The 24,747-nt window shown below is 54.4% G+C and overlaps 1 protein-coding gene across 1 annotated transcript in view; it reads right to left on the reverse strand.

Annotated features, from left to right (window-relative positions):
- Positions 1 to 903: 903 nt before the first annotated feature.
- Positions 904 to 24,747, reverse strand: part of PHAF1 (phagosome assembly factor 1) — a 37,583-nt gene continuing 13,739 nt past the window's right edge. The window contains exons 5-17 of the mRNA XM_054170046.1: positions 22,551 to 22,594; positions 22,193 to 22,272; positions 15,191 to 15,285; positions 12,162 to 12,259; positions 11,424 to 11,536; positions 10,724 to 10,857; positions 10,007 to 10,090; positions 8,802 to 8,884; positions 7,050 to 7,093; positions 5,259 to 5,302; positions 3,869 to 3,927; positions 2,585 to 2,657; positions 904 to 993 (exon numbers count right to left, since the gene is read on the reverse strand). Of these exons, the coding sequence (XP_054026021.1) occupies positions 904 to 993; positions 2,585 to 2,657; positions 3,869 to 3,927; positions 5,259 to 5,302; positions 7,050 to 7,093; positions 8,802 to 8,884; positions 10,007 to 10,090; positions 10,724 to 10,857; positions 11,424 to 11,536; positions 12,162 to 12,259; positions 15,191 to 15,285; positions 22,193 to 22,272; positions 22,551 to 22,594 (1,041 nt within the window). The remainder of the gene's footprint in view (positions 994 to 2,584; positions 2,658 to 3,868; positions 3,928 to 5,258; positions 5,303 to 7,049; positions 7,094 to 8,801; positions 8,885 to 10,006; positions 10,091 to 10,723; positions 10,858 to 11,423; positions 11,537 to 12,161; positions 12,260 to 15,190; positions 15,286 to 22,192; positions 22,273 to 22,550; positions 22,595 to 24,747) is intronic.

The raw sequence follows: 24,747 nt of genomic DNA on the forward strand, positions 1-24,747 counted from the left end.
TAGTGCAGGAAGGTGGATAAACCTGATCCACTGTATAAATAAGCTTTCTGCCCAGCCTCCACTGAAACAGCCATCACCCCCCACTCACACCCAGCACACAGATGCTCCTCAGTGAAGATAAAAACGTTTCTGTTTTCTTCTCTCCTCAAGTAATTAAAGTGTATGTAGTGCAAATGGTACAACCAAGTATTTATGCAACGTGCTACTTCGCTTGGTTTAAAACACACACACAAACAGAAGTCACACAAAGGAAACAAACCAAACAGAACAGAATCAAACCCAAGATGTGGTGCCTGAAAGAGACGTCGTGGACATATATATACATCCTTGTCACCCTTGGTGCAATGTCCTCAGCCAGGGAAATACCGAGGTGTTTGTGCCTAGAGTATACACAGCCAGGCTCTGCTTCAGAACGTGACCACCACATCAGTACAGTAACACAGACAGACTCAATACCTGCTTCCAGCTGCTCCAAGGCTCAGAAAGGTTGTGCTTCTAACTCTTGCAGTCACCGTGTGCCCTCCCCACCCTCCCAACGCTGCCCCCCTGCCGCGGCACCCCTGCCGGCTGAGAAGGGAGGGACAGTGCCTGCGGGTCTGTGCTGCAGGGGGTGAGGGCAATGGAGAGGAAGAAGCCACGGCACAGGCACCTAAGCTGCTCTCCTCCATCACCAGCTCCATGCCCCACCACGAAGGGTCGAGAGGATCCTCCCCCCCAGGCCGCTCCTGGCCGGGGAGGCCGAGTGAAAAAACCGCCAAAACAAACCGGAAAAACCCCAAACCCACCAAAAAGAACAAGCTCCCCACCCCCCCCCGACGTGCTTTCCACAGGGGAAGCGGCAGCAAATCAAGGCACGCTGTACTGCTCTGCGGCTGCGCTCCGGGCGGCTCCGCGGGGACGCGCTCACTGCGCCAGGTCCGAGGCTCGGGGCTGGCTGCCGGGCCGCGCCGGGCCGTACAGGGTCACAGAGGCTATGTGGTTGTTCTGCATCACCTGCAGGAGCACAGCAGGGCGGGAGAGGGGTCACCACACCGGCAGGCAGAAGGCTCCAAAAGGTAATCATGGAACGGATCTGCCACCCGCCGAAGGAATCCCGACAAGCAAAGAGAGCAGCAAGCTCCTGGCTACAGCCCTAACAAATGGCCTCTGGGTGCTGGGATAGTCTGGATAACAAATGGGCTCAGGATGCTGTGTGCAGCCCTGGAGACCCAACACAAGGAGGGCAGCTGACTGTTGGAGCAGGTTCAGAGGTGGCCACAAATATGATAGAATAGAATGAACCAGGTTGGAAAAGACCTCTGAGCTCATCCAGTCCAACCTCTCCCCCAGCACCATCTGATCAACTCAGCCATGGCACCAAGCACCCATCCAGGCTCTTCCTGAACACCTCCAGGGGTGGGGACTCCACCACCTCCCTGGGCAGCACATCCCAAGGGACAATCTCTCTTGCTGGGAAGAACTTCTTCCTAACCTCCAGCCTGAACCTCCCCTGGCACAGCTTGAGACTGTGTCCTCTTGTTCTGCTGCTGCTTGCCTGGGAGAAGAGACCAACCCTCAGCTGGCTCCAACCTCCCTTCAGGGAGTTGGAGAGAGCAAGAAGGTCTCCCCTGAGCCTCCTCTTCTGCAGGCTAAGCAACCCCAGCTCCCTCAGCCTCTCCTCCCAGGGCTGTGCTCCAGACCCCTCCCCAGCTTTGTTGCCCTTCTCTGGACACCTCCCAGCAGCTCAACCTCTTTCCTGCCCTGAGGAGCCCAGAGCTGGACACAGGACTCCAGGTGTGGCCTGAGCAGTGCTGAGCACAGGGCACAATGAGCTCCCTGCTCCTGCTGGCCACACTCTTCCTGATGCAGGCCAGGATGCCCTTGGCCTTCTTGGCCCCCTGGGCATACTGCTGGCTCCTGTTCAGCTGCTGTCAACCAGTACCCCCAGGTCCCTTTCTGCCTGGCTGCTCTCCAGCCACCCTGACTCCAGAGAGCTGGAGGACCTTTTCTCTGAAGACAGGCTGAGATAGGTGGGATAGTTCAGCTTGGAGAAGAGACTGCTCCAGGGAAACCTCCATGCCACCTTCCAGCATTTGAAAGGGGTCACAGGGGAGCTGGAGAGGCACCTTTTGCAAAGGCATGAGGTGACAGGACAAGGACTAATGGCTTCACGCTGGAAGAAGCTGAATTTAGGTCAGACACCAGGGAGCAATTCTTCCCTTTGAGGGTGCTGAGGCACAAGAACAGGTCACTCAGAGCAGCTGTGGAGGCTAAGCATTCAAAGCCAAGATGAGGCCTTGAGCAACTTAAGTCTAGTAGGAAGTGTCCCTGCCAGTGGCAGGGGGTTGGGATGAGATGATCCCTTCCAACTCAGAGCATTCCATGACTCTGAGGCTCCACCGCCGCTCGGAACCCAGCACATGCATCCCCTGCCAGGAGAAGCTCCAGGTGACACATCTGAGGCTCCAGCTTTAGCATGCAAATGTACCACCTCAGAGAAGAGACTGGAAAGCCACCTGCTGCTGCCCATAAATTCTAAAAAGGGAAATAAGAAGCCAGGAGCTATAAGAGCCAACTTCTCCTCTTCTCTCGCTTTTCTCCTAACCTCAAAGATCATTCGCTGCAGTCCAAAGCAGAAGGTTGACCCAAAGGGGTTAGTGTTGTTTGGAGATGATGACCTGAACAGAAGAGAGGGGACAAAAACAAAAAGGAAGAAAATGGATGTGTGAGGATGAGGAATTCTTAGCAAAACCAGGTAAATTACAGCATCTCTCTCGTGGCTTTCATCAACAGCGAGCAGCTCTCTTGTCGCACCACCACCGCTAGACTCCAGGCCAGCCAGAGGGATGCCTCTGCTTCATGTCACAGAGCAAGGCAGAAAGCCATTAAAAGGAATGACTAATGCCCCCCACAAGAAAACCTTCACCTAACTTGGACAAGAAGAACCCTGAAAATAAACAGATATGGGGTGGGAGGAAAGGCACCATGGAAGAAATTAATTACAAGTTGGTCTTGTGCAAGATCCTTTCCCAGTCTTCAACCTGCTTTATGGCTCAGCCTCTGCCAGGTGTGGTTAGTATTTGCTGTCTGGCAAACCACTGCTGTTAGGCTAAACAAAATTCCCCTCAGGGATGCTGAAATGCAATGAATCCCAATGTTACTAGACAGGATTTTTCAAGGTGAAGGCATCACTTGTCATTCAGTTCCAAGACTCTTGGATCCTCTAGGTGATAAGGACAGCCAGCCCCCCCCATGGATTTCAGAGCACAGCCAAGAGAATCTCAACCCTCCAGAAACTATTTGCCTGTTGGCCTTCCTTGTAACTGCTCAGTGTATCAAAGTGCATGCATGAGGCATTTGAGATGTGCTCAGTAAAGCAAACTCTGGTGGAACGACTCTGGGTTTCATCTGTTGCAGAGAAGGGCTCTGCAACCACTGTTTTACCTCAGCTCTGCTTCTGCTCTAATGACCTCCTTCAGGTCAAACAGGAGTAAAGGGGAGCTAAGGGCACAAGGATTCAGGGGGACAAGAAAAAGCAATCAACCTGAAAAATCACATGAAAGCCTGATGGCAACAGCTTGGTTGGTGCATCTGACATTGCTGCAGCATTCTGACAGCAGCCAGGGCTCCACCCCAGAGATTCCACCCCAGAGATTCTAGGATTCATAGATAGAATTCTGCACCACAGAGAGGTGACTGCAAACATGATGCCTGTTCAACCCAGCCCCTGCAGCAACATCATCCTGCCTCTCAGCCTCTCTCCTCTAAGAGCAGCTACTTGGCTGTCTTGGTGGCCAAAGAGGCCAAAGGTGCAGTAAGGCCTCCTCTGCCTACACTCATCCTTTGTTATCAGCTCAATGCTTGACAAGCAAAACAGAGAGGTCCTTACCTGTGAAGCACCACTGGCTTCTCTACAGGATGCCCCAGGAGATCCTGAATACTGTCCCACTGTAAATAGATCACAGACTTGGTGTTAAGATCAGGCACAGGGAAGTGCCTCTTAATGTCCAGAAAGAGCATCATGTGCATCTGGCTGTGACACACTCATCTGCCCAAGGAATGTTTACAGCAGTGTTTTGTGACTGAAGCTATATTCAGTAATGAAATTACCCATCACTAGGGCTGGGAAATCCATTCAGGGTTTGCTCTCACTTTTGCCTCAAGATAGCTTTGAATTAATGTTATTAATGGTAAAAAAATAACCTCTGTGAGTCTTGTGGGTAAAATACAGCTGGGAAATAAAGGTGTCTCAGCATGGAGCATTTCAGGGCCACCTCAGGAGACAAAGCAGCTGTGGGAAACCTCAGCAAAATACTTTCTGCAGAGAGAAAGCCAGCAGCACTGCTACCGTTCCCCAAAGCCTTGCCTTGATTTAAGTGACAGGTTTGGAGAGCTGCACTATGTAATGATTGGAATGTCCAGCTTTTCACCACTCTGAGCTGACTTAAGAAGCTGCAGATTCACACACAAGGCTGAAAAGTCAAAGCACTGAAGGACATAAATAATTCAAATCAAAAAGCAAAGAACTGCCACTTCCAGGCTGCTGACTCCCATTTTCTCCTCTCAGTATGGGACCCGAAAATCACCAAGCAAAGCCTTCAGCTGGCACCCCAGGAGCCAAGAGAGCTGCACCAGCCCTGGCTGAATGTTAACTGTAGAGGCATTGCTGAACCCTTGAGTTAAGCTTTTAGACTTAATGTAGCCCTGAAACATGCAGCAGCAACTGTCCAGAGGACCCCTCATTCAGGTGGCAAGGTTAGTCTTTCAAAGAGCCCACTGTCCTCAGGAGGTACCACGTTGGCAGTGGCCCCTCTGTAAGGCCTGAGAAGCAGCCCATTACAGGCACCCTGCAGCACAAAGAGGAAGGGCACTGGATCCTCTGACTAAATGCTGCCTGGCTTCAAGAGCTATGTCCAACAGAGAGCTCTGCAAACCTGGTCCAGAAATCTCTCTTGCAGCTAATGCTCAGCCACTTTCCACATCAGCTACGTTACTGTCACTTTCCACACCACCACTTTCACTGTTCCATTTCTACCTGCAGCTACCTTCAAATACACAGCATGCAATGACAAGAACTTAACTTACTTCAAGGATGCTACCAGAAATGCCTTCAGCTCTTAATGCAACACAAAGGTTTCAATCACAAAGCACAATATATGTTCACTTTTGGCCTTCAACTTCTCTCTTCTAAAGTGTGGGACAGCTGCTGCTAGTTCTTCAAGGTGTATTGCCAGGCAATTCAGAGGGTGTAAGGAAAGCATTCAGCTCTGCACACTCACCTTGCTGTATGTTGTACATGTTTCTGTCTGTGAATCAGCACTATCTGTGAAAGGAAAAACAGAAGAGCCTTTGCTTGAACACTCTCCTATAAATGCCTCATTTGGGGAGGTCAGTTTAGGTAACAGAAGTCCTACAAGCATTAGATCACTTCAGATACAAATTGGCCAGCATTTAAAAGCAACCAACACTGTCAACAACGTTGATTCAGTGCCATTAAAGGCCACACCTTGAGTTCTGTGTCCAGTTCTGAGCCCCTCAGCATAGGAAAGATGTTGAGCTGCTGGAAGGTGTCCAGAACAAGAGGACACAGTCTCAAGCTGTGCCAGGGGAGGTTCAGGCTGGAGGTTAGGAAGAAGTTCTTCCCAGCAAGAGAGATTGGCCATGGGGATGTGCTGCCCAGGGAGGTGGTGGAGTCCCCATCCCTGGAGCTGTTCAAGAGGGGATTGGATGTGGCACTCGGTGCCATGGTTTAGTTGATCAGATGGTGCTGGGTGACAGGTTGGGCTTGGTGATCTCTGAGGTCTTTTCCAACCTTATTGCTTCAATGATTTATGCTGAAAGAATTCAGTGTCTGTGCAGCTCCACCTCTGGCTGTCCATTTCCTGCCTGCAGCTGAAGGACAGAAGGCAGTTAAGGAAGCTGCATCAGGCACTGCCAGCAGATGGAAGATGTGGGGGGGTGATCAGTTTCAGAACACTTCTTTACAGTTTGCTACACATCCTGGAAGTAAGCTGGAGACCAGGAAGGTGAGTGAGAAAACACACCCAGCAAACAATCTGCAAACAAACCCCCAGAGCCAGCCGAAAGAGACTCATGGTTATGTGTGGATGCAGAGACCCAGCACTGAGTGCTGTTGAAGCACTGCCCAATAACCCACAGGAAATGAATCTTAAAGGGAGGACTTTCATGTTTATTCTGCTGGCTGAAGTACAAATCAACTTGCAGATGAGCTTGTAGACACAGACATAGCTTTCCTGGCTCTGCACTCCTCTCCATGCTCCAGCTGCTCTGACAGGCACAGGAGAACAGAGGTGCTTCCAGGGAAGAACAATCCAAATGAAGGAAGCATCCCTGGCCAAACCCTTGCCAGCATCCAGCCTTCCCTGGATAACCACAACACTCCTTCTCCCAGGCCCCCTCTTAACTTGTACATTGAAGGACTCTGCTTCAGTCCCCATCATCTTCCACCAGGCAAGGTTCCCCCTGCTTTGTGGAGCTGGGCACATACTAAGGTATCTTGAGGACTCAGCACTACTGATCAGGTTGAGATTCTGAAGTGAACACAACAGACAGGCTTGGTCTACAGCACACAGAGCCAACACATTCTCAGTTTGCTCTCATTCCCAGCCAAACCAGTTTAAAGATCAGGATTAAGCCCTTCAAGAGCAAGCTCAGCATTGAGAAGTGGAGCAGTGGATGGGACAGACCAGCTCAGACTACCACTGCCTCACAGACTGGGAGCCTCCAGGTACAAGGTGACTGATTTTAGCAGAGTGGCAGCAGTACAGAGGATCAGTGGTGGTGCAGCTGAAGGTTTGCACAGCCCTAGCAAGCAAACAAGGCAAGGTGAACAAAACCAGAACTGCCAGCTTGTCCTGAGCTGGTGTTTTGGTGGTGCTTTCTCATCCCCACTGAAATGGAAACCCAACACCCACATTTCTCCTTTGTCTCAACAACACTATGGTACAACTTCCAGTGTCAGCATCCTCTGATGCTGAAGGGTGCACTAGACCTCAGAACTCTAAGCACTTGGGGTGTGCCCCCTGAAGGAGAAGGGATGGCCTACTCACCTCTCTTGATGACTAGTGGAATCTTGAACTCACAGCGATGGTAACTGCAAAGAGCAAACCAGAAAGCTGTTAGGGAGCAGAAAGGGCAACCCCACTGCCCAGCACAGGCTGAGGGCTCTTGGCCTCTGCCATGGAAAGTCCCACAAGGGAGAAAAAGGCAAATGAAGGAGTTCAGAGATTTAAGAAGAGTTCTCATCTCCATTTTCCACATCCAATAAGGAAGCAGCCTGGGAATGTCCTGACAGCTGGCTGGAGGACACAGAAGGTTCCCCAGCACAACTTAGACAGCAGCTGGAGAAACAGCACTGGAGATTTCTCTGTCACTTGCTTTAATCAAACATCACTCATTCCTTCCAGCATGTTCACCCTCTGAAGAGCTCAGAGTTACAAAGTGCTGGAAATACACTCAGAAGCATGAGACTGTTTTATTCTCAATCACTGACTGAAAGGATGCCAGGAAAAAGCCAACAGCCGACCTCCCAGGACACAAAGTTTGCCTCCAGCAAGAGGCTGGGCACATTACAGCTGAGCCAAGAGCTACCTTACCTCATTTACTGGTTTAAGACATGCTTCACAATATAGAAACATTTAAAAGCACTAAGAAAACAATAACAGATAAATAGAGTGTGGTAATAAAGATGGCTGAAACCTCCAGTGCTGGGCCCCAGGCTCGTTAGTATCTTTGCTGATGATCTGCAGGAGGGGACTGAGTCCATCAGCAGCAAGTGTGCAGGTGACAGCAGGCTGGGGGCAGGAGTTGAGCTGTGAGAGGGTAGGAGAGCTCTGCAGAGGGACCTTGCCAGGCTGGGCAGATGGGCAGAGGCCAACAGGATGGCATTCAACAAGTCCAAGTGCCAGGGGCTGCACTTTGGCCACACCAACCCCAGGCAGTGCTGCAGGCTGGGGTCAGAGGGGCTGAGAGCAGCCAGGCAGAAAGGGACCTGGGGGGACTGGGTGACAGCAGCTGAACAGGAGCCAGCAGTGTGCCCAGGGGGCCAACAAGGCCAAGGGCATCCTGGCCTGCATCAGGAAGAGTGTGGCCAGCAGCAGCAGGGAGCTCATTGTGCCCTGTGCTCAGCACTGCTCAGGCCACACCTGGAGTCCTGTGTCCAGCTCTGGGCTCCTCAGGGCAGGAAAGAGGTTGAGCTGCTGGAAGGTGTCCAGAGAAGGGCAACAAAGCTGGGGAGGGGTCTGGAGCACAGCCCTGGGAGGAGAGGCTGAGGGAGCTGGGGTTGCTTAGCCTGCAGAAGAGGAGGCTCAGGGGAGACCTTCTTGCTCTCTCCTACTCCCTGAAGGGAGGTTGGAGCCAGCAGGGGTTGGTCTCTTCTCCCAGGCACCCAGCAGCAGAACAAGAGGACACAGTCTCAAGCTGTGCCAGGGGAGGTTCAGGCTGGATGTTAGGAAGAAGTTCTTCCCAGCAAGAGAGATTGGCCCTTGGGATGTGCTGCCCAGGGAGGTGGTGGAGTCCCCATCCCTGGAGGTGTTTAGGAAGAGTCTGGATGGGTGCTTGGTGCCATGGTTGAGTTGATGAGATGGTGCTGGGGGAGAGGTTGGACTGGATGATCTTTGAGGTCTTTTCCAGCCTGGTTAATTCTATTCTGTTCTCCACAGGGTTACCAGATACACCAAAGACATTTGGTGGAGGGGGGGTGGGGAGTATCTGGAGTTCTACAAAGGAAATGAGGACCTCCCCTTGTCAGATGTTTTCAAATGCTCTTTAGAAAAGCCCAGAGGGCAGTGTTTGAGACTCACATGTTGAAGTTGTAATGACCAGGGTAATTTGTATGCAGGACAAATTTCTTCACCTTGTGAGTGTTTGCATCAAAGAGAATATCCTGTTGAAGCAAAAAGAGACAGACAAGAAGTCATTTGGGCAGAGGAAGGTGGCTTTCCCCAGACTGATCTGGGACTGGTTACAGCAGCACCTGTAGGCAGTGGTATCTGTGTACCAGGGGTGGTGGGGTACTGGAACAGGTTGCTCTGAGGAGCTGGGGAGGCTTTAAGCCTGAAATTGTTCAAAGCCAGCTTGGATAGGACCTTGAGCAACCTGGTCCAGTAGAAGGTGCCCCTGGACCCAGATGATCTTAAAAGTCCCTTCCACCCCTGAATATTCTGTGACTGTCAATCAAGCCAAGAGGAACCATGAAAAGCTGCATGTGATAGTGGGACTCCTTGTCAGTTCAAACCCACACCTTCCCCCCAGCACTCAGCCACAACTGCAGCTTCATTGGCTCATGTGGGCAAGTTTTCTAAGGAGGCCTTGCATTTCCTGCATATCAGTTACTGAATACTGACTGCAGCAGAACAGCTCTAAGGAGGGACAGGAGAGTTGGACTACACCCCACAGCCTGGCAAGCTTCCACAAGTGGTGCTGTGGTGCTGTCTCAGCTGTGTGGGCCTGGAGCAGGGACTTCTATAGGCATGCAGCAGGCATGGCCCAGGGAGGAAACCTAAGAGAATGCAGAAGCACCAAGTGCCCTTCATCTGCTGGGGAGATATCCCAGGATCCCAGCATGGCAGGGTTGGAAGGGACCTGTGGGATCAGCCAGTCCAACCCCTTGCTAAAGCAGGGCACCCACAGCAGCCAGCCCAGGATCACAGCGGCCAGGGGGGGGTTGGAATCTCTCCAGAGGAGACTTGACCACCTCTCTGGGCAGGCTGCTCCAGGGCCCCAGCACTCTCAAGGGAAGCAGCTTTTCCTCATGTGTAGGTGGAGCTTTGTGTTCTAGTCTGCACCCGTTGTCCCCTGCCCTGCCACTGATGATAAACCATTGCTGACTGACTCTGCTAGGCCCAGTGCTAGAGAACAGTCAGGGTAGATTTCCATAGCCCCAGATTGCTAAGGCAGCAATCAAGAGTCACACAGCCTTGCATTTCCCCCAGCCTATAACCTCCTGCAAAGCAGGCTGGGTGCCCACAGCAACCCTCTCCATGCCTTTGTGGCACTCCCCACTCACCACTCCCAGGGTGAAATAGTTGAAGAAGTAGTCGTTGCACTTCGAAGGGACCTGCTTGTGGGGTGAGGGTGAGTGGATTTTCATCTGCAAGAAACAGGTTTCAGATGCAGTAAACAACACCCCCAGAGCTGAAGGCATGTGCAGCATCACTGCCCCCCACCAAAGCTGCCCTCATCTCATCTGAAGGCACATGCAAAGAGAGGAGAGTTGCTTCGGGCCAGGGCCGCCAGCTGCCCGCAGTGGCACAGCGACACAGGGAGGTTTTGGGAGTGACCTGAAGAGTTGCTACTATGCAAAAAGATGAGGGAAGGCTCAGAGTGCAGGAAATGGTGTTACAGAAAGCAGAACTCAAAGCTCTAGGCAGCACACACTGGCCACGGCTCAGCTGGAGGCAGAGGGGCTGCCGCTTTCACCAGGTCACAGACAGCTCAAATGGTGTCACTCGAAACAGAAAGTGCCACTTTGCATTAATAAACATCTAAAAGAGATAACCCCCCAGACAAACCAACCAAACCTAGGCAGATTAGAAACCCCCAAAGCTTTTAACCCCCAAGTTCCACAGTGGTTCATCCTGGTCCCTTTGAGGCCCAGCGAAGCGCTGCCCACTCGTGCTGCCCGGCCGCCGAGCCTCCCCGGCCTCGCAGAACGCAAGCCCCGGGGCGAAAGCCAGGCAGCACCGAAGAGAGACAAAGCCTGTGCCTGAAGGAGCCTCCTCACCTTATCTTCAGACTTGTAGAAGACTTTGTGTGGAGAGCCCAGCGTGCTGAGCACGTCCTGGCAGGAGTCCCCGAAGTACACGCAGCGCTCGAATACCCGCATCTTGGCGTCGGCCAGGACGCCCGGCCCGCAACCTGAGCGGCAGAAACACCTCAGCACCCAGCCCTCCTGCTCACAGCACACCCCAGCACGTCAGCACCACCAGGAGCTCTGTGCTTCTCCACCACACACCAAACAGCTGCACCCTTTACAGATGTCTTCTCATCTCCAACCCCAGCCTCCCCTGGCACAGCGTGAAGCTGTTTCTCCTCTTCCTCCACTTCCTCCTTGTGAGAAGCGGCCAACCCCCACCTCGCTCCAGCCTTCTTTCGAGGGAGTTGTAGAGAGCAATGAGGTCTCCCCTCAGCCTCCTGTTCTTCAAGCTAAACAACCCCAGTTCCCTCACCAGCCCTGCTCTCCAGACCTCTCACCAGCTTTGCTGCCCTTCTCTGGGCTTACTCCAGCACCCCAAGGTCCTCCAAGAAGCGCGGGCGAGTTTCACAGGGCTTGGGGATTGGTTTGGTTTGTTCCCAACAGTACAAGATAAGATATATAGGCCACTTTAAAACCACCTGTGAAAGCATCACAGGGTTGGACTTCTAAAGGTCACCCCTTCTTTCCCTGAGGGAAGCAGCAGCTCAGTGCTGAGTGCCACCAGTACCTGCAGTGAGCAGGCGAAGCCGTAACCCTGAGGGGCCAGTTCCGTCTCGCAGCACATCGACGTTCTCAGCGTACACATTGCCAAGGAAACAGCTGAGAGGCATCAAGGGAGCCCTGAAAGCAGACAAGAACCTCCTCAGGATTCATTTCATCTTCATGCTGGCCATTAACAAGCTGCTACCAGTTCACTGGAATGGAGCACATGAACCCTGACAGAGCTGGGCTGCATCAGACTGGAAATCAGAAGGGAAACGAGCCAGGAGGAGAAGGTCTGGTGGGGAGAAACAGGAGTGAGGCAGCACTCAGATGCAGGGCCTTCAGCATCAGTGAAACAAACAGCAAGCTTCAAAGCCTCCAGGAACTGCAGAAGCTAGCTGTCTAGTCTAGGGGTGCTTGGTGCCATGGTTGAGCTGACCAGATGGTGTTGGATGACAGGCTGGACTGGATGATCTCAAAGGTCTCATCCAACCTGGTTTACTCTGCTCTGTTGTAGATATCACCCCAGGCTGCTCTCAGCTACAATGGAAGTTACAGAGGCTTTGGCCGAGCTGTAGGAGGCTGACCCACTTGACCTGAGCATGAATTGATCCTCAAGCAGGCACTCTGCACACTGCCAACTCCATCAGAGACCCAGAGTGAACTAAGAGCACAATGACACTCAGCACCCCCCAGCTGTAGGGCAGTGAGGGGGGGCAGGTGTGTGCTGAAGGCCCAGCAGAGCAGCAGCAGCTGTACCTACTTGGTGTCCTGCAGGCTGTTGCCGCTGTAGATGTACATCCGCTTCACAGTGGCGCCGTGGGGGATTTGCAGAGAGGCCAGGCCGTGAGCAAAGTTGGGCTGTGGGCACACAAAACCTTTGTCACACTCCAGGGGACAGGCTGCAGGTGGAGGATGGCCAGCACAGCACAAACAGCATGCAGGCTGGGCTCAGAGGGGCTGAGAGCAGCCAGGCAGACAGGGACCTGGGGGGACTGGGTGACAGCAGCTGAACATGAGCCAGCAGTGTGCCCAGGGGGCCAAGAAGGCCAAGGGCATCCTGGCCTGCAGCAGGAAGAGTGTGGCCAGCAGGAGCAGGGAGCTCATTGTGCCCTGGGCTCAGCACTGCTCAGGCCACACCTGGAGTCCTGTGTCCAGCTCTGGGCTCCTCAGGGCAGGAAAGAGGTTGAGCTGCTGGAAGGTGTCCAGAGAAGGGCAACAAAGCTGGGGAGGGGTCTGGAGCACAGCCCTGGGAGGAGAGGCTGAGGGAGCTGGGGTTGCTTAGCCTGCAGAAGAGGAGGCTCAGGGGAGACCTTCTTGCTCTCTCCAACTCCCTGAAGGGAGGTTGGAGCCAGGTGGGGGTTGGTCTCTTCTCCCAGGCACCCAGCACCAGAACAAGAGGACACAGTCTCAAGCTGTGCCAGGGGAGGTTCAGGCTGAAGGATAAAGTTCTTCCCAGAGAGAGTTGTTAGCCCTTGGGATGTGCTGCCCAGGGAGGTGGTGGAGTCCCCATCCCTGGAGGTGTTCAAGAGGGGATTGGATGTGGCCCTTGGAGCCATGGTTTAGTAGCCATGAGCTGTTGGGTTGGGCCTGATGATCTCTGAGGTCTTTTCCAGCCCCATTGATTCTATGAAAGCCAAGGTGTGCAGCATGCAAACTGTTACCCTCCAAAGGGACATCACATACAGGAAACAAAGTTTAGGCCAAGCCATTAACTCAGAGCTGTGACTTTCCCTGCTGCAGGTATTTAGAAGGAAGCTTCCACTACTCAGCAAATGTAGAGCTGCCTGATTTCAGCCTGCCTGCCCAGAACACCTCAGAGACAGCTTTCTACAGCACTCAGACTTTAGATTACTTTAGGACACTCAGGCCTCAGCAACAGAGGAAGATTCTGTGGAGCCATGAAGTGCCTGTGCCATATATCCTGCCTCACAGAAACACAAGCAGGCTTTCCTGCTCTGCTCACCTGCAGGGTGTGGGGAAAAAGAAGTTTAAAACCAACCAAACCCAAGTCCAAGGCCTCCCTCACTTGGTTCTTTTAAGCATGCAGAGGTCACCCTGCTTTGCTAACCAGCTGAGCATTCCTGCCTGCTCCTCTCTGAACCTGACAGATCCTGCTCCCTCCCAGTTTCATTGCACTGGCTTCACCCTTTCCTGATGCCCCTCTCTGAAAGGCTCCACAAGCACTCACCTTCCCTGGAGACTCTTTCACTAACTCTTTCCTAACCCTTCCTATTTCTCCCTGTTTCTAATCCTGGGGTGAAACTTGTCCTTCACTCTGTGCCAACATTTCACTGCCCCCATTTGAGCAACTAGAGGTAAGACTCTGAGAAGGCAAAGTTGTTTTCTCCACTGCACCCCCCAGAGCCACCCCACATCCTCCCCAGAGCACACTCACAGCAAGCTGTCTGCAGCCACCCCTGCTTCAGTGACCTGAGGCACACAGCTGCAGTGGCCACCACTGATTCTGCCAGCTTCATTCTGACACCTTTGAGCTTTAGGTAGCCAGCAGGGAGCTGGACTTGGTGGCCCTTGTGGGTGCTTCCAGCTGGAGGCGTTCTAGGATCCTGTCAAACCTCCACTCCAACAACTGGCACTTAGCCCAGCCATTGCATAAGCACCCTGGCAACCCTTGCAAGAAGAGCAACTATTCTGCTGGGACATCCCTTGGCTTTTCAGGTTTCTGGTTACACAATATCCCAGTACCTTAGAAGTTGGAAGGGACCTCCAGGGATCATGAGGTCCAACCCCCCTTCCAACGTCTCTGAAATCCATCTGACCCTTCCTGCTGCTATACAGAAAGCTGTGGGTTGGAAGGGGCCTTGAAAGGTCATCTACTTCCCCCACCCTGCTGTGGGCAGTGACAACTTCCATTAGACCAGGCTGCTCAGAGCCCCATCCAGCCTGGCCTTGAGGAACAGTGACTTGCCTCAACACAGCCATGGTCTAGTAGCCATGAGGTGCTGGGTGACAGGTTGGACTTGGTGATCCTTGAGGCCTTTCCCAACCCTACTGATTCTGTGATTAAAGTACCAGGCTGTGCCACAGAAGCACATGTCACCATGGTGGCTACTTCTCCCACTTGCTTCTAGCTCTTCCATCTGCTCCTTTTCTATTTCAAGACCAGGCAGCACATTCTTTTTAACTTCTAAGCCTCAATAGTGCAACTGAGAGCATTTCCATCCTCACACAACACCAGGACAGGTGGGCATCACTGAGCACCTGCCCTTGTTCCCACCAGCAGCAGTGACTGCCAAAGGCTTCAGAGAACACTGGAATGTGCCTGGGCATTCACTAATCCCTTGGCTGTTTGGTGCACATGCAAACAGGCATTGCATGTAAAGCTCCTTCATGACACTGCCTGAAAGCACTCATCCTGAGGGGCACTTAGGATGAACATGCTTCTGGCTACCTCTATCCCAGTTCAGTTGCATAACCACACGGAGGAGATTCAAAACCATCTGATAAAGGAAGGACAGGCTCCCAGCAGAGTGCTCAGTGCTGCTGTGTGTGCACAGCCAGCCCTCTCCTTTTCAGAGCAGTCCTTTCAACAACAGCACTGCAGCCCCAGGCCAGGGTGCAAGCAAATCCTCTGCCTTCTGCTACAAGGGAGAGCGTTTGTGACGCTGAAGCGCTCACACAGCGCCAACAAGAGCACAACTGAGGACCTCCATTCCCCCCCAGCTGCTGCCTTGTGGTGCTGGCAGGCAAGGCACGGTGTAGGTGATGTCTTGCAAGAACCAGAGGTTAAAACCAGCAAGGGCTATGCATCAGGCAAGAGGGATTGCTGACCTCATACTTCGGAGTTTCAGTCCAGGAGTCTAACTGAAAGGAAAACGACAGTCCTCTGAAATTGAGGTGAAAGAGCTGCTCAGCTGAGTTGTACACTGCAAGGGAAAAGAAAGGAAACAGAGTTACCAAAGGAAAAGCATCCTGCACTTCAGCTCTAGCAGCGCCTTTAGCAGCCCCATCCATTCCCCACACCGAGATGCAGGAGCAGCTCAATCACAAGGGGCAGTAACGGTGCTGCGTTTAGTGTGCTGCGGCGGAACACAGCCACAGAGGAACTCCAGGCTCATTAGGGCTGCCTGGGGAGGCCTGCAGGCACCAGGCTAGCCCCACTGATAGCACTGGCACAATGGAACACCATCAGTTATACCTTCAGAGCCCTCCAGCAGTTTAAACAGCCGCTCTTAGACACAACAATGGAGCTCATTGTCATGGGAAAGGCTTGCACAGCCAGGGAGGCCCAGGCGGCCGTGCCCAGGCGGCAGCGCCCAGGCGGCCGTGCCCAGGCGGCAGCGCCCAGGCGGCAGCGCCCAGGCGGCCGTGCCCAGGCGGCCGTGCCCAGGCGGCCGTGCCCGGGCGGCAGCGCCCAGGCGGCAGCGCCCAGGCGGCCGTGCCCAGGCGGCCGCGCCCAGGCGGCAGCGCCCAGGCGGCAGCGCCCAGGCGGCAGCGCCCAGGCGGCCGTGCCCAGGCGGCCGCGCCCAGGCGGCAGCGCCCAGGCGGCAGCGCCCAGGCGGCCGTCAGGCGGCTGTGCCCAGGCGGCAGCGCCCAGGCGGCAGCGCCCAGGCGGCCGTGCCCAGGCGGCCGCGCCCAGGCGGCAGCGCCCAGGCGGCAGCGCCCAGGCGGCCGTGCCCAGGCGGCCGTGCCCAGGCGGCCGCGCCCAGGCGGCCGCGCCCAGGCGGCCGTGCCCAGGCGGCCGTGCCCAGGCGGCAGCACCCAGGCAGCCGTGCCCAGGCAGCCGTGCCCAGGCGGCCGTGCCCAGGCGGCCGTGCCCGGCATGCTGGCAAATGCTCTGCTTCACACCGCTGCAAGCAGAGGTTCATAGACCCATGGCAGCATAAAGATCAGCCAGTTCCACCCCCCTGCCATGGGCAGGGACACCTCCACTACACCAAGCTGCTCAAGGCCTCATCCAGCCTGGCCTTCCACACCTCCAGGGAAGGGGCATGCACAGCCTCCCTGGGCAGCCTGTTCCTGTCTCACCACCCTCACCGGCAAGGATTTCTTCCTCATCTGCAATCTACACCTACCCTCAAGCCTCAATCCGTTCCCTCTCATCCCACCCCTACAAGCTTTGGCAGAAGTCCCTTCCTGGCTCCCTTGTAGTCCTGCTCAGGTACTGGCAGGCTGCTCTGAGGTCTCCCTGGAGCCTTATCATCTCCAGCCTAACCAGCCCCAGCTCTCTCAGCCTGTCTGCTCCAGCCCTGACACTTCCACCTCCCTTCCCAATCAGAGCTGCTGCCTGCACACCCTGTGTGCCCCCTGTGTGCCCCCTGTGCTCCTGAGCAACAGAGCACAAGCAAGAAGTGCACCAGACACACCTCCAATGCCAAAGATGGCACCAGCAGGAGCACCAGCAGAGCAGGCAGCTCACCCCGGGAGCAGGAAGCAAGCAGCACACACACAGCTGCCAGCACATCACAGCCTGTCCTGGTTTACTGCAAGGAACTGCACATCACCAACTGTGATCAGCAAGAGAAGTCACCCCAGGGCTTCCCTTGAACAGGACACACTGGGCTGGGGTTAAAAACAACCCCAGGAGACTGGGAGCCTGGGCACATTTGGGGGACTGATGCTTCCCAACTCCAACCTGTGCCTGGCAGCTGCTGGGGGCAGGGACACAGTGTTCCCAGAACACACAGAAGCTGCTGCAGGTGCAAACCAGTTTGAAAACAGCAGAGACAAACCCAAACCACACCAAGAAACTCCAAGGGAAGCTGCCTTCTGCCACAGCAACCCCAGGCAGTGCTGCAGGCTGGGGGCAGAGGGGCTGAGAGCAGCCAGGCAGAGAGGGACCTGGGGGGACTGGGTGACAGCAGCTGAACAGGAGCCAGCAGTGTGCCCAGGGGGCCAAGAACATCCTGGCCTGCAGCAGGAAGAGTGTGGCCAGCAGGAGCAGGGAGCTCATTGTGCCCTGTGCTCAGCACTGCTCAGGCCACACCTGGAGTCCTGTGTCCAGCTCTGGGCTCCTCAGGTTAGGAAAGAGGTTGAGCTGCTGGGAGGTGTCCAGAGAAGGGCAACAAAGCTGGGGAGGGGTCTGGAGCACAGCCCTGGGAGGAGAGGCTGAGGGAGCTGGGGTTGCTTAGCTTGCAGAAGAGGAGGCTCAGGGGAGACCTTCTTGCTCTCTGCAACTCCCTGAAGGGAGGTTGGAGCCAGCTGGGGGTTGGTCTCTTCTCCCAGGCACCCAGCAGCAGAACAAGAGGACACAGTCTCAAGCTGTGCCAGGGGAGGTTCAGGCTGAAGGTGAGGAGAAAGTTCTCCCCAGCAAGAGAGATTGGCCCTTGGGCTGTGCTGCCCAGGGAGGTGGTGGAGTCCCCATCCCTGGAGGTGTTCAGGAAGAGCCTGGATGGGTGCTTGGTGCCATGGTTGAGTTGATCAGAGGGTGCTGGGGGAGAGGTTGGACTGGATGAGCTCAGAGGTCTTTTCCACCCTGGTTCATTCTATTCTCAAGCAAAGTGCTCCAATGTGCCCTTTCCCCCTTACACTTCTCTATCTCAAATGACACAGAGAGAACATTAACATAAATATTGTCCTCTTTTCCTTCCCTCTCAGTGCCTTTCAAAGCCTCAGCTGCAGACACATGTCACAGGAGACCTGGCCAGTGGCAGAGAGCCCAGCACATCTAACAAGAGCTGAGCAATAAGCACGAAGCTTTCACGAGCCATCCTTTGCCTTTTCTGCAGCAAGTGCTGGTTAAGAGCATTTCCCCTGCTTGTCACTCCGAGGAGAATGTGCAGGGAGAGGAAAGGCTGTGATCTGCAGGGAAATTGCACAAACCCCTCCTGTGACAAATTCTGAGGCATCTTTTCCAAAGCCTTCAGCCAGCTGCAGAAGTGTTTTTCCCCCAGCCCTGCCAAGGGTGATAGCTGATTATATGAATCACATTGCTTCCCAGCCCCTCCAGTGGTTGTTGATGCTTGGGCTCAAAGGGCAAGGAGTGGTTTTATCCTTACCCAAGCTCTGTCCTGTCTCCCTGCAGGCCATGTGTCCCCAGCATGTGCCTGAACAAGGTAAGGCAGCTTTGTTTTACAGGCTGGACTTGGTGACCTTTGAGGTCTTCCCCAACCTATTGATTCTGAGTACTCACTACACAGGTGCCTTGCAGAATAATTCCACTGAGAACTGCTGGCAAGAGCACACAGCCTGCTGCTTTGCTGCTCACTCCAGGTGAAGGCAGGGAGGGAGCTGGCCTTCCAGGAAAGCAGCAGGGTGTGAGCAGCTGGGGGATGCTGCTGCAGGGGGGGCAGGAAGCCACAGCCAGCAGCACAGCTACAGAGCAGAGTCCAGACAACAGCAGGGGCAGATCCCAGAGCCAAGTGTTCCTGCCATCCAGCACAAGGCTTTCCTGGCACTCCAGGGGAGCCAGGGGCAGCCTCTGAAGCCTGAGTGAGAGGACAGAAACCTCTCCATCCTGGCAGGAGGGAAGGGTGGGGTTTGGGCTCTTCACTTGTGCCGAGTTCAGCTCCGTGCCACAGCCCACCCGAGCGGCACTGGGGCACCCCTCTGCACAGGATGGGATTCCAACAGCACCTCTGGCAGGAGCAGGCCCTCCCCAGCAGGGGGGCAGGCCAGGGAAGCATGGGAATGTGGGATAAACAACAGCCTTGGCTTGGGGGAAGCTGCTGACCTCCAAAGTGGTCATGTTTCACTCGAGTCTCATGACAAACCAACATGAGCCATAAACTGATGAGGCTGGCTGCAGTTCCCCTGATGACTCCTCAGCTGCTGAAGCCACTCCTGAGGCACAGCCAGCACTGCTCACCAGCTCCAACACAACCCCACTGCTAACCCTCTGAAAGGTGTTCTGAAGCCACCACTGCATCCTGTTGCTGCAACCACCTTGGGTTTAAGTGGAAAAAAGCCCAGCTCTGTGCTGGCAATTGTGTCCAGGTCTGGGCCCCTCAGGGCAGGACAGAGGCTGAGCTGCTGGGAGGGGTCCAGAGAAGGGCAACAAAGCTGGGGAGGGGTCTGGAGCACAGCCCTGGGAGGAGAGGCTGAGGGAGCTGGGGTTGCTTAGCCTGCAGAAGAGGAGGCTCAGGGGAGACCTTCTTGCTCTCTCCAACTCCCTGAAGGGAGGTTGGAGCCATGGCTTGGTGCCATGGTTGAGTTGATCAGAGGGTGCTGGGGGAGAGGTTGGACTGGATGAGCTCAAAGGCCTTTTCCAAGCTGGTTAATTCTGTTCTATTCTAAATTCTAGCAGAGATGAAACACCAAATGCTTGTGAACTGCCAGGGCTTGCACTGGGGCTTTAGGAGCACTGGCAAAGGAAAGAAGGGATGGTTCTGGCACATCTGCATCCATGGCACTGCTCACAGGAAGAGGAAGGTTTCTCCTCCCACCTTTCTCTCCCTACCTCAGATTTTTGTGGGATGTGTAAACATTCATCCATCACTGGGTGCTAGGAAGCTCTTCACCATGGGGGCAGGGGAACACTGGAACAAGTTGTCCAGGAAGATAGTTGAGGCCCCAACCCTGGAGATCTTCAAGGCAAGCTGATCTAGCTGAGGATGCCCCTGCTTCATGCAGAGGGGCCTGGACTAGCTGACCTCTGGAGGTGCCTCCAAGCCCAGAGCAGTCTGTGATCCTATCCCTCCCACAAGCTGAAAGGGACTAGAGCTGGTCTGTTCTGCTTCAGAAATCACAGAGGAAAGGAGGAGTTAGCAAAAGCCTGCTCTGCATGATGCAGCTCCAACTGCTTCTGACAGGCAACCTGCTGCAGAGGATTTACTTCTAAGGAGGCTGCTCCTGGAAGCCCCCAGACCTCCAGGGAGGAACCAGAACAAGCCAATGCAGCAGTGACATGGGCAGAGGCAAATGCCTTTAATCAGCCTGTTTCTCATCTCTCCACATCACTGGATGAAAAGCTGTCAGCAGATGAAGCAAGTCTGCTGGCTGTCTTCACACCTCCTAATCACAAGCAATGCTTGCAGCTGGCTCTCTGGTTTTATGCTTCCAAATATCACAAGATCTACAGAGTGGCAAATAAACCACTGCCACAACAACAAAGCCAGGGCAAACTCTCAGCTGTGTGGAACTCCCTTCACCCTTCCTCAATCCTAAACAATCTCTTCTTCCAGATGAGATCTAACTACAGAACCCAGAGACCCTGCCCAAAGGGAACCATCAATTCTGCTCTGGTGAGACCCCCACCTTGAACACTGCCTCCAGCTCTGCTGCCCCCAGCACAGGCAGGGCACAGGGCTGCTGAGTCCAGGGGAGGGCCACAAAAATGATCCCAGGGCTGGAGCACCTCTGCTGGGAGGACTGGCTGAGAGAGCTGGGGCTGTTCTCACTGGAGAAAAGAAGGCTCCAGGGGCACCTCAGAGCTGCCTTCCATACCTGAAGGGATCCTGCAGGAAGGCTGCAGAGGGACTCTTCATAAAGGTATCTAGAGACAGGCCAAGAGGAATGGTTTGAAGCTGGGGGAGAGCAGGCTTAGACTGGAGCTGAGGAAGAAGTTCTTCAGTATGAGGGTGGTGAGGCTCTGGCACAGGCTGCCCAGGGAGGCTGTGGCTGCCTCCTCCCTGGGGGTGTTCAAGATCAGGTCAGATGAGCAGCCAGGTCTAGGTGAGAGGCAGCCTTGCTCAGGGCAGTGGGGTTGGAGATGATCTCTGAGCTCCTTTCCAACCTAAGCCATTCTATGAGTAAGATCAGGACCAGAGTGAAGTCTAGAGATGCCAGTTCTGGTCCTTGGAGCATCATGGCTAGAAATGCTCCAAGCCTCCTTTGTCTCCACCTAACATGCAGCTCTCAAAGCAGGCTCCTGTGCAGTGATGCTACTTCAGCCACATGGCCCTGCACAGCTCCTACATCCTGCTCTGTAATGTGTAGAGAGCAGGGCTATGCAACCCCCACCCACCACAGGGCACAGCAGCCTGTTGGGAGCAGCCTGGCCACTGCAAATGGACTGGGCTAAGCTAAACACAGTTGTGCTCCCCAAAGGGGACCCTGCCTGAACAAAGTTAATCTTCTTCCTTGGTATGCCAGTTTGTGCTCCAGTTCTTGAGGTTCCTCAGCAGCTGAATGAGAAAGATCCTCTTCAGCTTTTCACCACTGGCTGCTTGTCATCACCTAACAGCCCCCTGCAATACACTCTCCCTTCTCCTGTGGAAACAAGGAGCTTGTTCCTGCTGCAGAGGTGGTAGACAGCCAAGGAGCTGTGCAAGAGGCAGAGAGGGTTCAGCCAGGCTCATTAAACTTGTCCTGGCTCTGGCCATGCTGCATGATGCCTGGCTTCACACCTCCCCAGTGCTTCCAGTAATAGGCAGAAGGCACAGGGAGATGCAGGGCTGTTATCTGCAGGCTCAGACTTGCCCTAGGAAGGCTGCAGCAGCGTTCTGGGAGCACAGAGCCTCACCAAGCACTCCTCTGCACAAAGATCAGCTCAGCTGTCTGTATGGTCACAGTTCCACAGGACACCTCATCCCCAAGGGCACTGGAGAGCTGACCATGTGTAAGAACATGCAAGAACAACAGCATCAACAAAAACAAGGTCAAGAGTTGCTGGGACTGGCAGCTCCAAGCTGATTATTACTGCTCTCAGGAGACACCACTCTGTGCCAGTGACTCTCTGCCTCAGGGTTTCCCTCCAAGGGCATCTGCAGTGCACTGCACAGGGTATTCTTTACATGGTAGTCCTGCTGTAAGAACATAACCAGCCTGCAACACACCTTCAGGTCATTTGCCCACAGGAGGGGCTACCCATTTCTCCAGGCAGACATACAGGAAAGGCTCCCTGGAAGTCAGCCTGGGACTTCAGCTCTGCACCTCAGGAATACTTTGGCTTACCTCCTGGATGTGTCGCTCCAAATGACTGATCAATTTGTTCTATGGTTGGAGCAATTGCCTGAGAGTTAAAATGGACACCACTGAAAGAGAAAACAAAGGGAATCTGCCTTAAGGATATCAAATGGATGCCAGAAAGGTGGAGGGGGAAGACCACATCTGGAGTGGGAGAGGTCTCCAAGACTGAAGGAAAAAAGAGGCAACTCAACCAAGTGTTCTGCCCAGGGAAGTGCAACTTCCTAAAGCCTTGTTAAGAAAATCAGCAAAAAGTGACTGAAAAACATGGATTCAAGGGTAAAAGAAAGAAAGAGGAGAGAGACTAACCACTGGAGCCAAGAAGAAATCACTAGAAATCACTTACCAATATTTTAACTTCACCTTAGTCAAGTCATAAACTTCAATCACCTGAAAGAGAAGGGAAGAAGGACATCAGCAGGCTTCACACAGCTGGGAGGCAAGCTCTTGTCAAAAGGGAAGAGGCCCCAAAGCAGAGCCAAGCCCACAGAGAGCCTGCTCCCATCCCCCTGCAGAAAGCCTGTGCAGGGGGCACTGCCTGCACTGCTCTGACCCCCTGCCGGCACCGAGGAGCACAGCAGGGCCAAGCAGCAGAGTCCCACGTCAGTGCCCAGGAAACAGACACCCAGCAGCCTCTGCAAGCATTAGAGGATGACAAGAGCAGCCCACAGGGAATCAGAGCTGCAGTACCCACTTCTGAGACTCTGCAAGGATCTCAGACCTCGCTGCCTGTTGCAAGGAGCTGCCTCCTCTCTCCACAGGCAATGCTGGCCTTGGACCCTTCCTTCTGAATACATCAGCATGCATCTGAGATAGAGTTCATGTGGCTTTCATGTGGCTCTTACTGGTTCTTGAGACTAGACTGGGGGTTAGCATCAGGGAGAGGTTTAGGGCAGAAGGGGCCTTGAAGATCATCGAGTTCCAAGCCCCTGTCACAGCAAGGACACCTCCCACCAGCACAGGCTGCTGAAGGCTCCATCCAGCCTGGCCTGGAACACCTCCAGAGGGCATCCCCAGCCTCCCTGGGCAGCCTGCTCCAGCGGCTCCCCAGCCTCCCTGCAGAGCAGTTTCAGCAAGGAACCACGATCCAACACAACCCTGTGCTCCTCTGCCAGCAGCCAAAGCACACAGAGCACAGCACAACTGCTGCACAGGACCAGTGCTGGGCCCCAGGCCCCTTCATAGCTTTGCTGATGATCTGCAGGAGGGGATTGAGCCCAGCATCAGTAAGTGTGCAGATGACAGCAGGCTGGGGGCAGGAGTTGAGCTGTGAGAGGGTAGGAGAGCTCTGCAGAGGGACCTGGACAGGCTGGGCAGATGGGCAGAGGCCAAGGGCAGGAGACTGAACACATCCAAGTGCCAGGGGCTGCACACTGGCCACAGCAACCCCAGGCAGTGCTGCAGGCTGGGGGCAGAGTGGCTGAGAGCAGCCAGGCAGACAGGGACCTGGGGGGACTGGGTGACAGCAGCTGAACAGGAGCCAGCAGTGTGCCCAGGGGGCCAAGAAGCCCAAGGGCATCCTGGCCTGCATCAGGAACAGTGTGGCCAGCAGCAGCAGGGAGCTCATCCTGCCCTGTGCTCAGCACTGCTCAGGCCACACCTGGAGTCCTGTGTCCAGCTCTGGGCTCCTCAGGGCAGGAAAGAGGTTGAGCTGCTGGAAGGTGTCCAGAGAAGGGCAACAAAGCTGGGGAGGGGTCTGGAGCACAGCCCTGGGAGGAGAGGCTGAGGGAGCTGGGGTTGCTTAGCCTGCAGAAGAGGAGGCTCAGGGGAGACCTTCTTGCTCTCTGCAACTCCCTGAAGGGAGGTTGGAGCCAGCTGGGGGTTGGTCTCTTCTCCCAGGCAGCCAGCAGCAGAACAAGAGGACACAGTCTCAAGCTGTGCCAGGGGAGGTTCAGGCTGGATGTTAGGAAGAAGTTCTTCCCAGCAAGAGAGATTGGCCCTTGGGATGTGCTGCCCAGGGAGGTGGTGGAGTCCCCATCCCTGGAGGTGTTCAGGAAGAGCCTGGATGGGTGCTTGGTGCCATGGCTGAGTTGATCAGATGGTGCTGGGGGAGAGGTTGGACTGGATGAGCTCAGAGGTCTTTTCCAACCTGGTTCATTCTATTCTGAAGTGGGGTTTGTTGCTTTGTATGATCCTCCAGCAAATCCCTGGCAGGTTGAGAAAGGACTCATTCTTCAACTAGAGAACAACACAGAACTCCCCAGGGAGCTTGCTGCCAACTGTGGCTTCAAAGCCTAAAAATATCCCCATCTAAGGAGGAAGTCTTGGTTTGGGGAGCTGCCCAGCAAATAACCCTAAATAAAACAACTTGCAATGATTAAACCACTCTGGGTAAAGGCAGAGATCTACACTGACTGCTACTCTGTTGACTCAGAAAGAGCTGGAAGAGCTCTCTGCAGCACTCTGTTGATGAAGCACCTCCCCTCCCCCTTGCAGGACTCAAGCAAGGAGCACAGCACAAAGCAGCTAACAAATGACCATTCTGACAGAATCAGTGCTAAGAGGAGCAAGCAAATTCTGCTTCTTCAATACACCTTGAATGA

This window comes from Dryobates pubescens, chromosome 19, assembly GCF_014839835.1.
Source record: "Dryobates pubescens isolate bDryPub1 chromosome 19, bDryPub1.pri, whole genome shotgun sequence".
NCBI classification, from domain to species: Eukaryota; Metazoa; Chordata; class Aves; order Piciformes; family Picidae; genus Dryobates; species Dryobates pubescens.